We start from the raw sequence: 14,615 nt of genomic DNA on the forward strand, positions 1-14,615 counted from the left end.
GGGAAAAAATATTAATGTGCAGGGTTATTTTTCTTCTGATTAAAAGGAACATGGTTGTATTTATACATCATCTGTTTTTATCAATAGATGTATACAGTCTCTTGAGCCAAATCAAACTTTGCAGCAACATCTAATTGATTTTTTCCATGATCTTATCATACATGCAGGTTGGATTATTTCATAATGACAAAAGCAATAAATTGGAAGATAAATATTGATGGCACAAAGTAACGCAAACCATAACCATGTAATGGTTCATTCTGAGATCTCATGTTGCTGAGCTATTGTATGTCTGAAATGTGTATCATTGTTTTAAATTGCTTTACTGACAAAAAGCAGATTGTTCAGTTTTTTCAAACAATAAGCTACATGCCTTTGGTATGTTTAAAATATCAGCCTCATTCTCATGGCGACAGTATTCCAGACCCTCTTTCTCCTCCTGCTTTGTGTCCATGCGTCACTATTACAGCGTGTGCGCCTGCAACTGTAGTGCCTGAAAGCACGGTGGGCTGGAGAGAGTTAAGAACAGGACAGGAAGCTCAGAGGCTTCCATAACAGCCTTATTGAGGAGATCGGCATTTGACATGTCGCATTCCAATCTCCGTTATCAGCCTCCTGCTTAGACCTCCATGCATGACCCCTGACCCCCACATGTATCAGGTTGGCTAAGTCTGACGAAGAAAGATGTAAGAGAACCCTCCACTACTGCAGGGTTTCTGGTTCACAGAGTGTTTGTCTGATGGGGGCTCTTGATGTGGACGTCCAGACGATTTGGTATGTAAACAAGTTTTTCTTTTCCTCGCTAGATAAATATTTAGATCTCCCCACATCCAACAGTTGGTTCACTGAGCGAAGACCAACAAGTAGAATAGTTTTGGTGTTACGTCCTGCTGGGATTAGGTCACTGAATGGATGTCAGTTAATTGAGACTGAGATATTAGACTTAAAAGAGATAGATAAGGAAATCATTAAAGACCTTTCATCCAACGAGAAAAGTCTGGGTCTCAGGGTTTCTTTTCCAACAGTAGCAACTGCCCTGCCGACCATGTACAGCAGTATTTATAGAGCACTGCGGATGAGTCATTTGGCTGAGTGCCCTCCCTTCGTTCCCCAGATTTACAGATCCCCACTTTGGGGAGGGCTGCCTGATTTATGATATCCCCACCTCCCTCCACCCTGCTGCCTCCCACCCGTCTTACTTCCTTCAGAAAAGAGCAGACACACCATCTTTGCCTTCAGCTTCCACTCTGTCATTTCTGCGTGAGCCTCAGAAATATGCTTTTGTTGCCTTTTCCTTTAGGAGAAGTTTAGTGGAACGGCTTACCAGGAGGCAGAAGGACTACCCTCAGCCTGACCTCACCTCGCTCTGCTGCTGAGCGACGTGTCACCATGACCTGCTGTTGACTTATACAAATTCAAATTGTAGGCAGCAAGAAAAAGTTATATGAGCCCAGAGGAGTAAAGGGCAGGGGAGAGGAAAACATGCAGCATTTAAGAGGAAACCGGAGAAGATAGCCCTTTTTTATTTGTGGCTTAGAACAGTAGCAGATGAAGAAGTGGCATCTGGGGGGCAGCGGTCAGCAGAGTGTGGCATTTTGCACCCTCAAGCCCAAGTTGAGAAGGGGGCAGGTCTTCATATGCTCTCCATGGACCTTAACTCCAATCCAGGTGTGTCTTTTTTGTTTGCACTGCAGAATAATGAACAGACTGCATCTCTAATTGAATGGCTTGATGGATTAAGAAGGCTGAGACGTTGCTTGACTTTGTATTGTTTTTAGTTGTAACTAAAAGAGAGGCTGTTTCATATTTTCTACATATTTAGATTTCTCTTGGACTTATTACACATCAGAATCAACTCTTCATTACCAGCTAACAATCAGCATGAGACAACATAAGAGTCTCAGGATTCAATCCCCTTGAGTAAACACACCCGTGTTTTATGGTGATGGGGATTCATAAACTGAAATGAAAAACTTCCTAAAACATTGTTTGATATATTCAAAATGATTTTACCTAAAAAATATAAATATCTTCTTCATTTGTTTGTTTTTCATAAATACCAAAAATATAGAATAGATGACATTTATAGATTTATTTGTTCTATTTGTAGACTTAGACTTAGACAAACTTTATTGTCATTTTGCAAAAACAGAGTGTATACAAAACGAAACTGCGATTTCAAAAGTGAATGAGTAGCTTACAACAGTGAAATGAATATTTCAATTTATAAAGTGCAGCAGTGATCTGAAGAATATGGTGCAAATGCAGTAGAAACATTGAATTGAGTTCTGTTTAAAAGGGGTTTGAAAACTTTGCCATGTAGTGACATTGTGTGACAGGATATTGGATTGTGATGTTTACTCATGCTATGTTAAGTGTTCATTAGATCATCCATGTTGTTTGCTTTTGGTTTTCTAGTCATATTCTCCTGGAATCCGCTTTTTGTGTATACATGTAGTTTTTATGTAATTCATAGTCATTTATACCACAGTAGCTGCTTATTAATCAATTACACCCACCAGCTAATTTTTCCTTTAACTACTCCTCCCAATATCTAGTTTCTGTTTCATTCATCTCTAACCTGATTGTCTCCAGTCTTCTGTCCTGTTCCCAGTTCAGTGGTTTGCTTTATTATTTCTCATGGATTTTAAACCCACTGAAAAACTTGAAGCATTTTGAACTTCGGTATAACTTGTTGTCGACCGATGCCTTTTAGTGAGTTAGCCTTTAGATGTGCATTATCAATATACCAGCCTATAGCAAGGTTGTAATGTAGCTTATGTAATGCTAAAATTCTTAATTAACTTTTAAAAACTGTGAGGTGAGGTAAACTGTTAAAAAAAAAAAAAAAGGTATTTCACTTTAATGGGATATTCAAGTGCCATCAATGTTCTCCTTAAAAAATGTGCTTTAGCTTAAAAAAGCCTTCCACACAAGAAAAAGTTCAGCTCTCCAAAACTGCATTCTCATGCCGGGGTCAGTTTTCACTCCGCTCTGCTGCTCGCGGCAAGATAACAGAATAAACTGCTGAATTCATAGCTCCCAGCCTGCTTGTAAATCCATCCCAGTAGGGATGTTCTCATGCGAAAAATCTGAAGCAACAGACAGGAGAAGGAAACAGGCAGGAGTAATTCTGCTTTAGACAGAATGTTGGAGGGGGAACGGGATTTGATTGAGGTGTGGAAAGCAAGGGAAGGAGGGAATAAAATCAAGGATGAAGAGTTATATGTACGAAATCCCTTGCAGTAAATGTTGAAATAACTGAATCTTTCACGTATGTTCTTTTTAAATGTAGGACAGTTTTGAGAAGTTGAAAGCATAAAAAATCTAATTTGTGTGAAGCCAGAATTTCAGTTAGGACTCCAGAACAAGGTCAGTCGCATATTTTCTGAACCAGTTCTGTGATTATGTCCAAGTGTTGGCCCCTGGAGGGAAGTAAGTCATAACTTTCCAAAAATATTTCTCAAGTTAATTCCTTGGGTGAATTTCAACTGGAATAAGAGTCTAAAAAAACAGTCTTAATTTTACTTATTTGCTGTTTCCCATCCAAAATTTGAACGATACATTAAAAAAAAAACAAGCTGCATGAAAGTTGGTAAATTGAATATAGTGAGTGATGGTTTTATTATAATGTCTTGACAGAAATATAAAGCAGGTTTCCAGAATTTGCTGGCCAGCTGGTGCGATAGCGGTAAAAACGTCCTTGCTTCTGGGTAGTATTCAAAGAAATTGAGAACTATCTTATGATCTGCAACAGCTGCTGATGGATACACAAGTAAAAGCTGTTTATACCTTTCAAAATAGATTCTAAATACAAACAGTATCAGCAAAGCCAGTTGGATACCTTATTGTCATGATTTTCTTTAGAGATTGACCCACATGCAGTAAACTACTCAGAGAACAGGGGTAAAAGTTTGAACAGGTTTATTGATAAGGACAGCGGGGGGTTGGATTCAGGAAACTCAGTGTGCTGATGAACCACAACTGGAAGAGGGACGGGAACTATCAGCGGTTAGTTCAGGATCCGTGGGAACTTTGAGTGATGGCTGGAGAGACAGAGAAAACTGGACTCACGTTGATTGAGAAGACCTCTTCTCCCAGAATCCGGTCAGTGTGGGTTTATTCAGAGGTAGAGACTTTTTGGAGGGCGGACAGGTTAAGACTTGGTTGGATCCTGAGAAACTATTGAGCGGACTGTCACTTGGGAATCCAGGAGGGCTTGAACGAAACTTGTTGAGGTTAATCCCCTGCTCAGTGTGAGGCTCAAAAAAAATCCTTCCATGGGAAGAAGGCCAAACATCCAGCTTGCAGGAAAGCTTCCTACCGAAAAGGCAAAGACAAAGACAAGGTTAGGCTCAGCAAAACTCAGCTTGGCTAGAGTATCCAAAACTGGCAAACACTCTGGCGTTGAGGTAGTGGCAGTCCACCGCTCAAATAGTCCTCACTAATAAGCCAACCAGCCACAGGTGTTTGGGAGGACCAACGAGAACCGGGCGCCACCTGGTGGTGGAGGGAGAGAACAACACAAAAACACAATCCACACAAACTGGATTCCTAACACTTATGTAGGTCCTCAGCTGGTCTCAAATGGTTATAAGATAATCCATTCCACTTTGTGCCCATGGTTGTATTTTCTTATACCTTCACAAATGACATGTTGCCAAAGGACCATTTTTAAGGTCCAATTCTCAAACTTTTTTCAAATCGGTGAATTATGACTTGGCAATAAACTTTACCATTCCATGTCCTTTTTCTTTAAATTTTAAAAACATGGGTTGTCCATCATCTGTTCTACATAATGTAGACAAAGGAAGTAAAAATCATTTTGCAAAATGTAAAACATCAAGGTCAAATATTTCATGTAATAAACACAGTAACATTATCTTAAAGCCAAAGTTTATAGCATTTGAATACTATTTATTTAAAGTTAAATCTTTTAAGGGTGGTAACCATTTAATTTATAACAGGCTCTAGACCAGCAAATCATTAGCTTAAAATTAAAAGAATTTCCTTTTTTGTTGTTTTTCTAAACACAGCTCTATCCAGAGGGTTATATACTACTTGGAAAATAATGGCTGCTTACATCCTAACCACAAATCCCCACTTTAAGAAATCAAAGTAAAACACTTAATTAAAAGACTCATCCTTAAAAGTTGATATTTTCAATAATTCAGCAGCTTGAGCTGAAAAATCACACAGAAAAAGCATCACTTCTAGCATTTTACTGCCTCTGCTACTTCACCAGAAATCTCTCTCCTTATTTGCACTTTCCTTCAACTCCTCACTCTAAAATGCCGTTATCATCCTTCAGTACCATTTTTTACCCAATGTTGTCAAATAAAATAATAACGCATCATTGCCATGACCAAAAGGGAATACATGCTTCCCTTTTTGCTTTTACTCTCTTAAATCACACAGCCAGAGAAATAATCAACAGTGAAAAGGCCTCTCTCTGGAAACGTATTAATTCATCATGTTCTACCTCACTGATCGCTAAAAGTAAAAACTAGAGGTGAAAGGCTCATAAAGGAGGTGATGGTTGATACATGCCACTCAGATTTATCTTTATTCATCAAAATAAACTTCCCCCATGACAGGTCTTTCATCCGCCAAATGCAATCAGGCTAACGGACATGTTGGTTAATACTTCAGCGCCTGAGACAGAAATAAATGCATTGAAAATTGAATAACAGACTAAAACTCATATGTGTTCCCATCACTGATTGTCTGGGAAAAAGACTTGCTGCTGTTACTCACAACAGAGCAGGTCAGCCCTTTGTGAGAGGTTCAAAGGACTTAAGAGAGGCTGATACAGCCTAGCAATTTTGACTGTGGGGAGTGCAGGTGTGCATCTACCCTGAAGCTCTTGTCAGTGCTGAAAGGTGATATTACGAGGTATCATTAGGCAAAAAAGCAGATACTTTTTCAAGTCCTCCTCTTGTTTTATTATCTGGTGCAAAAAAATAGGGTTTACTCCTTTCTACACATGCACAGTTAATGTAAATGCCTAAACAGCCAGATCAAAGAACACCATGTAGATTAAGAGGAAAAACTCTATATTTTTGAGTTTCATCTTCCCTTGTTCTGCATACATATGCGATTTGTAGGCTTAGTAATATGGTTTTAAATCTGATTGCAAAAACTGCATATCTGTGGTTTTCTGGTGTGCGCTTCATTTGGTCATGTTCACTCAATGCAACATAGTGAAATATAATCACATTACTATGAGAAGCATGACTGCTTCATCCAACCACTGAGGGGCAAATGTACACGGTAAAAATATCTCCCCTGGATCAGGCCTTTGTTTTTTTAGTTCTGTTCTCCAGCTTTTTGAGAAACGTTATCAGTGCACTTGCATCTCTGATTGACTCCTTCAATTCCACTTGCATAACATGCGAGGAAAATTTTAATTTCTTTCATTACTTGCATTAATTATTAAGTACTTTGTTGTTTGAAATACTGGTTAAGGATCTTTTTGAGGGTTAACTGACTTTTTTTGTTATTTAGGTATCTGTTCCAAACTATTCACTGATTAAGGAACTTTTATTATGCTACTGTAGCTAGTAAGATCTTATATATGGACATATACTTGAGCAAAACTATATATTATTAATGCTGCATGTATTTACCTAACAGATTCCACAGGGAAAAAATCTCCCTGACACTAGTAAATATTAATGGCAATATTTTAGTCAGGGAAGTTCTCATTTGCTATGCTGCTCCTGAGTTGGGACTCGGATATGGGAATGACATCATTGTTTAACAGTGTGCCATCTGCAGCACAAAGGGAATTAACTATTGGCAAGCTTTACTGTAGTGCTGACGCTAGCTTGTACATAAACAGGCTGTAGAGATTCAGTTGTTTTTTTTTTGCAGTGTTATTTTTTTTTAGGAGACTGCAACTAATACACTTTGAAAAAATATACTTCAGCTTTATTTATTTAGTGTAAAGCATCTGTTTTGTTGAGCTGTGATATTTACTAGATGCAGATGGTGTTTTGTTTTCTTTTTTATTGTCCTTCCCTTACCAGTGTCTGGTCACCTCATGTATTTCCTTGCTGTCATTATCTTGATTCCTTTTTATTTCTTCTGAGTCTTTATTTATTTAGGCTTCCTTTAATTTCTTTTTGCTTCAATAAATATGCTTGTTTTTCATTCAGCTGTCTTGGTGGCTGTCTTTTATCTTTTATTAATAAAATCTTTTGGTATTTTATTAATAGTAAAACACATCAGAAGGTCTGTAAAGCAGCATCAGAATGTAACAGTTCCTCGTGGAGCTCATTTGTATAATCCCTTTGTGACTTCTTTGTGTTTATCATGCCCACTTGTGTTACAAGTTTGTAGCTTTGGGTCCAGTCTGAGGCATGGGTCCTCTTTCTAAAGTTGAAATTGAAACCCCTTACATAATGGTATATTTACAGCAGCACTGGCAGGACACAGACATTGCTCTATGGCTGGCATGAAATCAGAATGGAGACACTTGGCTTTTGGACAACTCTGTGACCGCAATGAACGGACTGACCCGATGCTTTCCTTCTTGTACTCATGACAATCCATTAAACCTTTATTACAGATATACTGTATGATGAGTTTCACTGGTAGTATAATAAACAGTTTCACTGTTCTTCTAGATACTAATAACAGATACTACCTATTTGGATTGCCTATAATAATTAAAGCATTTCTCCTTATATACATCTGAATGGATCAAATCTGAGATTGATGTCAACATTATCCTCCATTTTCTATTGCCATGATTACCTACTTCCCTAAGGGCGCCAGTGAGAGACAGAAGAGCTGAACAATTGTTGTCCTCTTTGACCTCTCCACTGCTATTCACATTGTTTCTCATTCAGCATCAGATGGTAATGGATCCCTATCGTAACCATAGAGTCTGTGTTCCCACCAGATAAAGTCTTTCGGGACGCAGGTGCAGGCTAATGTTTTAGTGTCTGTCTTGAGATCTTTTTTATTAACGGACAAGGACCACCATGATACTAGGATGACAATTAGTCATCGATACCTTACAGGGGGGTCGAGCGAAATGGGAGAACCTTTGCCGGTATATGGAAAAGCGTAAATGTAGAAGAAATACTAACATGCACTGGTGGCTGAATACATCCACCATATATTCCTATAGCTTTAGTGTCTCTTCATTGAAAATGATGGAATGATTTGCTTAAATCTCTCATCTAAGACAGGGTAAGAGGAAATAGATAAGGCAAATATGAACAACCAATATGGAGTCACACATCATGATATAGAAATACACTCGTTGACTTTTAATGCGGAAATCAACAACACATTCTGAGCTGTAAAATTCAAACAGGGAATTGAATTCCTGCTTCCATGAAATATCTCTGAATTTCTTGTTTGAATCAGAAAGTTACCTTATCTTGAACAGCAATATGATACTTAGAGAAAAAGCAGCAATTATGACTCTACTACACAGGCCAGGCAGTTTGGGATAAGGTTTCATAATGATATTAGAATTTAAATAAAGCAATACTATGGATTGTTCAAAACACTTGCAGTTTTCTACAACTTTTATTCATTGTGTGTTAATTTCCTCTCATTTTAAACATGGAGTTAAAGTAAAGTTGAAGTTATTTCAACAGTTGCAAGTTTATTTTTCTAAAAGCAAAGCCTGAAAGGTCCGGGAACCACTTGTTTAAGCATCTTGCTTTTAATCATGCTTTTAGGAACTTCTAGTATTGTAGATCCATCTAATAATGTCTATTTGATGCCTTGTTTAAATGATCTTTCTGTTGACATCATGCATTTAACAGTTGATGTTCTTAACAAAGCCTTGCAAAGTGAGTGAGGGATCGTGTGTTTGCTTATGAGGTCGTGCCCTCTGTCAAACTGTGGCGCTCTTAACTCAAGCCTTCACAGAGATCTGCCTATTGTTCCCATACAGTGCTTGTGTGTATAAGAGTGTGTGAGGATACTAACCAACCCCCGTTGCAAACCTCTCCTCCCTCCCTCCCCCTTTCCTTTCTCTTTCACACCCTCTCAGCTGTGCTCACTCACTCATTTTGAGCTGGGCCAAAAACCGGCAGCACAGATCCTCCACTCAGGATCTCCCCCGTCCTTAAGTTAACCGAGGCTGCCGGGACTTTGTAACACCATTCAGAGACTGTCTTTTCTGGGCCGAGAGGGTGAAAGAAACATGGAGGTGGTTCATCAGGCTGTTCATAGGGACTATGGAAAGCCTGGTTTGCTACCTCTACATCAAGGTAATAAATCTTTTGAAAGACCATTTTTTCTTTATTAATAGTAGTTACGTGAAATTTTGGTGAAGACTTCTTTCTTCAAACAGATATTGTTTTTTTTTGTCTGGTGTGTAGAGTAAAGATGAGGTAATGTGTGAGGATGACTTCATTCGAAAACAAAAGGATTTAGATCTCAGGGATCATTTTTGTTTCCGATGTTAATCCTCCTTCCACATGAATGGACAGACATTTTGCTGTGTGGAGCTGCTTGCTGCTCAGTGAGGGACTTCCTGTTATGTTGGAGGTATTTATGATGCAAGGACTTCTGAGAAGACTATCATTAGACACATTATTGAATCCCAACTTGCCCTTGCTTGCAGCAAACCAGACAACTCTTACAGACTAGAGAGAATAGACCATATGCATTAATTTATTTCCTTACTGTTTAAACACATGCAGGCTCAGGGGAAAATATGACATATATTGTCTTTTCAGCAAGGTAGTTACTGGATCTGCATTGTTTTCTGCGCCAGCTGCAGCTGCTTCCTCCTCTTGGCAGGCAAGTCAAACTCAGTCTGGAAGAAGTTAGCCTTTCTACATCACAAAGGGGTTTTCATTTAGCTTATGCATAATATTGTAGGTCAAGTAGTGCTGGGATTTTGGACTTTGGCTCTAGATTTAAACTAGTAAACAATATTCTAACTACACAATAGCAAATTAGAGGTTTGTTTACTTTTAATGAACTTAAGATGGTATTTTAAAATGTCAGTTTCTTCTCAGTATTTTTTCTGTCTGTGTCAAGGTGATGCCAGATTCTGCACTGATTCAACTCCCATTTGTTTAACTTATGTTTTCAATTGATTGGGAAATAATCTCACCGTGTGAATATAAGAGGATTAAATCTTTTATTTTTGTAAAGGGCTGCACCACAATCAAACCGGTGCAAAGCCTGCTTTGTAACGGGGCACACTTTGTTTGGGTTTTACTAGATTTTCCAAGGTATAGGTCATTGTGAAGCCCATGTGGGTTTGCAGGTTTTTCTAAGCAATTACAGAACAGTGGGATCCTTTGTTGTCTCCCACCTGTTTTGGACCATTAGTTAAAGTCTAGTCGGCAGCTGGCCACTGATTTAAGCCAGCGGCCACAACTGGAATGAACAGTTGTTGTTTGAAGACGGACAAGCTCAGATAGCAATTATAACATGACACGACAGAGATAACTCAATATAATGCCAAGTTGATAGTCATCAGTTCATGAGTATGAAGTTAGTCAGATGTGCGCTACATAACAGGCTCTTAAATTTAGTGCAGTTCAGCTGCCAGGATGATGAACAAGGTAGTTTTATCTCTGCCTCAAGGACAGGTGTACCAGTGTCCTGTTCTGTTGTTCACTAGTAATGGCGGGATGGAGCAGGAGATGGGTGGAAGGGTTGGGGGAGTAATGCAGGTAGTGCTACCCTCTGTTCTACTGAATGAGTCAAAATGAAAGGTCTATGTTTACAGGTATGGTCTAACTGGGACCCTATTGCTCATGATACATGGATCAAGAAGTTGGATAAAAGTAGTTGAGATGAGCTTACCTCTAGAATGACTGGGTTCAGCCCTTGGCATCAAATTGTGGGAGCTTGTCCAAATTGATCTCCTTCTTGTCCCTCTTTAGAGACTTTCCAGCCATTTCCCACTAGGAGGAGATTACATGGCAGCCCCAGAGCTGAATCAAGGGACTATGGATGCCCCCCAGTCTGGGAACTGCCTTGGGATAACACTAGAATGAGCCAGAGGGTTTTGAAAGGGATTGCTCGGTTAACCTTCTGAAGAAGCTATCCTCTGTCCAATCGCAGACAACAGTAGGGATGTTGAAGTATCAGTGGGCCAAAAAATATTTCATTTTTAAATAAACTAAATGTGATTTCATTTTTTCAACTCAGCAATAAATGAAACTGTTTTTTTTTTTCTTGTGCAAAAGCGATACAACATTATTGAATATTTAAACACTACAACCATCTTTAATATTTACATCTTTAAATTCCCATATTCTGTGTACAGAGTTTTAAATTTGAAACTTTATCAATTAGACCACATAAGCCTCATTCAGTCTTTGAAAAGCTGGATGCATTTATTAAATTGTAGAAGTGCACACCCAACTATTGCTTTTGTAAATGTTGCTGGCTTTTCTTTGTCCTATTTACAGCTAATTATTGAAACAAGCAAGAGAAACAAAAAAACATTGTTTATAAAAGACAAACGGTTTGTGTTATTTCTAATATTTTAAAGATTTTAATTGATCCACAACCAAGAAGAACAGTGGATGGATGTTATTGTGCCTTATATTGTTACTGTCGCCATCATTCTGTGTTTGCTGCACGACCAGTCGTATTGAAGTAGAATATGTTTTGTATGAGAGACACAAAAGAAAAGTGACTGCATTCAAAAAAATCTCATAAATGTTCCTCGAGAGAAGCCGGTGTGAACTAAAATCAGTCCGTTTCAGTGTTTTTGTTAGAATTTGTAATTCTTTTGTAAAGCTGACAGTTGTTCCCTACTGGATAAAACTTTTTTTTTTTTTCTTTTAGCTCTGATAGTAAGAGGATATAGTTGGCTCATTATCAACCCCTGGGATTTGTTTACTGGAGGATCATAAATGTCAAAGATTCTGTCAAAAAAGGCCCTCCAGTTATTTTACTGAGGTGGGAGATAGGGAACTTCTCCCCAGGCAGTGGAATGACATGTGAACCTATAATTCTGCATTTATCTCACACAAATCTTTATGGCAGTCAAAGTTATAGAATATACTTTTAAAGATTCTCTTTCCATTTTGTAGGAATTATCATAACAGGCTCTATAAGTGGTTGGCTCTGACATGTTAAGACCAATTTGGTATTTACTGCTTGCATCTACCATCTTTATAAACTTAGAGGCAAACTCCTTTCAGACGAAAGCTGAGCATCAACAGGAAATGGCAGCAGGAACAGGAGTGCTCTGTAATGACCATGGTATGCCATACAATCCTGTTGCATGCTTGTTTAACAGCTTCATAATTACTTTTCTTTCAGGAGGAAATGCAATCTATTCAAGCAAGTAATGGAAGGAATGACTGATTTCAAATGAAAGAAGCTCACAGACGCACAAACACAATGGATAATTGCATGACAATTAAAATAAACACTATAGTGAGGGCAGGGCAGAAAACTTTTAAGTAAGAAACTCAGAGTTAAACTGAAGGTAAACAGAAAATTCCTAGTTATTTGGGAAACCAGTTGTGTTTCCTTTACAGTATCGGAATCAAACATTCAAACCTTGATTAAGACACTGAATCTCTTCATGATATGTGTGTGTATGAAAGCACAAAGCAAACGGTGGAGATGTTTAATAAATAATCCTGGATGATTTTGTGTGGTGCTATAAAGGCGGCATATTGTGCTGATTTCTACAGTCTGGTTGTAATCTGATAGCACTTTAAAAAGAAAAAACAGACACTGTTGACAAGTAGATATAATCCAAAAAACACTGAAGAATAGAAATGTCTTGATAAATCTTGAGTAAAAGCGACCTTTTGACATACAGATGCTTTTTCCAATGGCAAAATTCGATAAAACATTGCTAACTTTGCAAAAAAGTTTTCATGCTCACTTTAGGTGTTTTTTTTGTGAAAAGGGGTTAATGCACAAAAAAGGGAGATAGAATTTTTTTTTTTACAAATCAGCTCTGACTTAGCAAACTTTTACTTCACATGACTGATCAGCTGCTGTGGCTGGTGTTTACATGGATGTTCCCATTATGCATGAAGACATTGCTGGAAGCAACATTGCCATTTCTAACTGACATTTTAACATAAGAACAATTAGTCCAAAAACAATACATTTATTAAAACTTTCCTCCACTGATCTGTGGCCCGTGCTAGTTTGCACCCTCTACTTTATGTGTATTTACAGCCATTTGTGATGACATAACGTGGACGATAACGTACAACAACATTCTGCTTTGTGGTGCTTGATTCATTTGCTTTTTAAATCAATTTGGGGAAAAATGCAAATTTTCTTTTCCTTTGTTTTTTTCTTTTTTTACTTTTAAAAGTTTGCTTAAAATTTGCATTTCAGTTGAATGGAAACACGGCAATAGCCTGTGTGATGGAAGAAAAAAAAGTGCATTGGAGTTTGTAGAGTCAGACATGATAGGCCTTAATGGTGTAATGGACAATGTTCTTTTTCTGGGTGGATCATCTAAATAAGTGGTCCTACTGATTGTCAATCATTCTGATGACATGTTTACGTGAGGCCATCCTACATGCTTTATTTTCTGACATAGTGGAAAAATTGCTAATCTTTTGGAAACTAAGCTTGTATGAGCAATGCAAACAGCAACTTTTAAACAGAGGAGAAATGGGGTTGTGCACGCTCTTGCACGCAGGTACAGGGTTGTGCACGTGCATTTTCTTTTAAAAGTCGAGAGGGCGGGTCTTTTCAAAAATTTGTGAAAATCTTCCACTATACCTTTAAAAGAGATCCATTACTGTTGAAGCATGGATCGATAATTATATTCCTGGGAGATGTTTATTTTAAACAACTTTTTTAAATTATTTTTTTATTACAGGATTGCCTTCAGCATTCTTTTCATTTACTTTCATACAGCCATAGTGTGTTCTGTCAGATTATTTATTTTGTTTAGGATGAAAAAAGTATTTTTCCAATTGATTTAATCAACATGTCCCTTTAGACTAGAGCTGATTTCATAAAGAAAAATACATTTAAAAAAAATCTAAGTACTGAAAATAGATTAGAAGGAGTATTAAACATCTGCAGAACCCCACAGTTGTATGGAGGACCTAGAACACAGAGGCGTAGCCAGAAATTATTTATAAGGGTGTCCAGGCAATAACCAGTGTACACTGAGGGGTGGACGAAAGCGGATAGGCACCAAAACCTCACGGTCAATCTTCACTGTTCTAACAGGAAAATTAATGAGCAAAACATCCATATTTTCTAAATAAACACTAACTATACTTTCCTACAGCCTTTGCTAAAAAATACATGCATATATTTAAACATCCGTAATTTCTAGATAAAGGTATGGTGGATAAAACTCAGTTTTGAGATCTGGGGCGTAAATCTTTTCCATGGTCATTACTGACCTATCTTTAGCAATAAACATTCTGCATAAAATTGATATTTACAAGCACTAATATCTACATAAATTGATTATTTGATAATTTTTTATTAAAATTGTTATTTATCTTTGATTTCACTGACTTGCAGATACACATAATTTTCTCTTTACCCCATATAACATAAAATCTAGATCTGAAAAGAGCATTAGTTCTGTACTTATCATCTTTGATGTTAGTATATTAATGTGTATATCTCACCACCGAAAAAAAATGTTTTGAATATTCCACTTGGGAGTA

General features: G+C 37.7%; 1 protein-coding gene across 3 annotated transcripts in view; it reads left to right on the forward strand.

Annotated features, from left to right (window-relative positions):
- The window catches only part of arhgap24 (Rho GTPase activating protein 24), an 80,123-nt gene that overhangs the window by 44,337 nt on the left and 21,171 nt on the right, over nucleotides 1-14,615 (forward strand). Inside the window, exon 1 of one of the 3 annotated variants that reach the window (XM_015376429.1) lies at nucleotides 1,278-1,668. The exons of 1 other annotated variant lie outside the window; for it this stretch is intronic. In XM_015376429.1, the coding sequence (XP_015231915.1) occupies nucleotides 1,638-1,668 (31 nt within the window). In that variant the 5' untranslated portion in view covers nucleotides 1,278-1,637. Of the gene's footprint in view, nucleotides 1-1,277; nucleotides 1,669-9,065; nucleotides 9,240-14,615 lie in introns of those variants that run through there. One more of the 3 variants, XM_015376428.1, reaches the window with a different exon arrangement.

The sequence above is a fragment of the Cyprinodon variegatus genome, unplaced genomic scaffold (genome assembly GCF_000732505.1).
Source record: "Cyprinodon variegatus isolate N-32 unplaced genomic scaffold, C_variegatus-1.0 Scaffold134, whole genome shotgun sequence".
Lineage (NCBI taxonomy): Eukaryota > Metazoa > Chordata > Actinopteri > Cyprinodontiformes > Cyprinodontidae > Cyprinodon > Cyprinodon variegatus.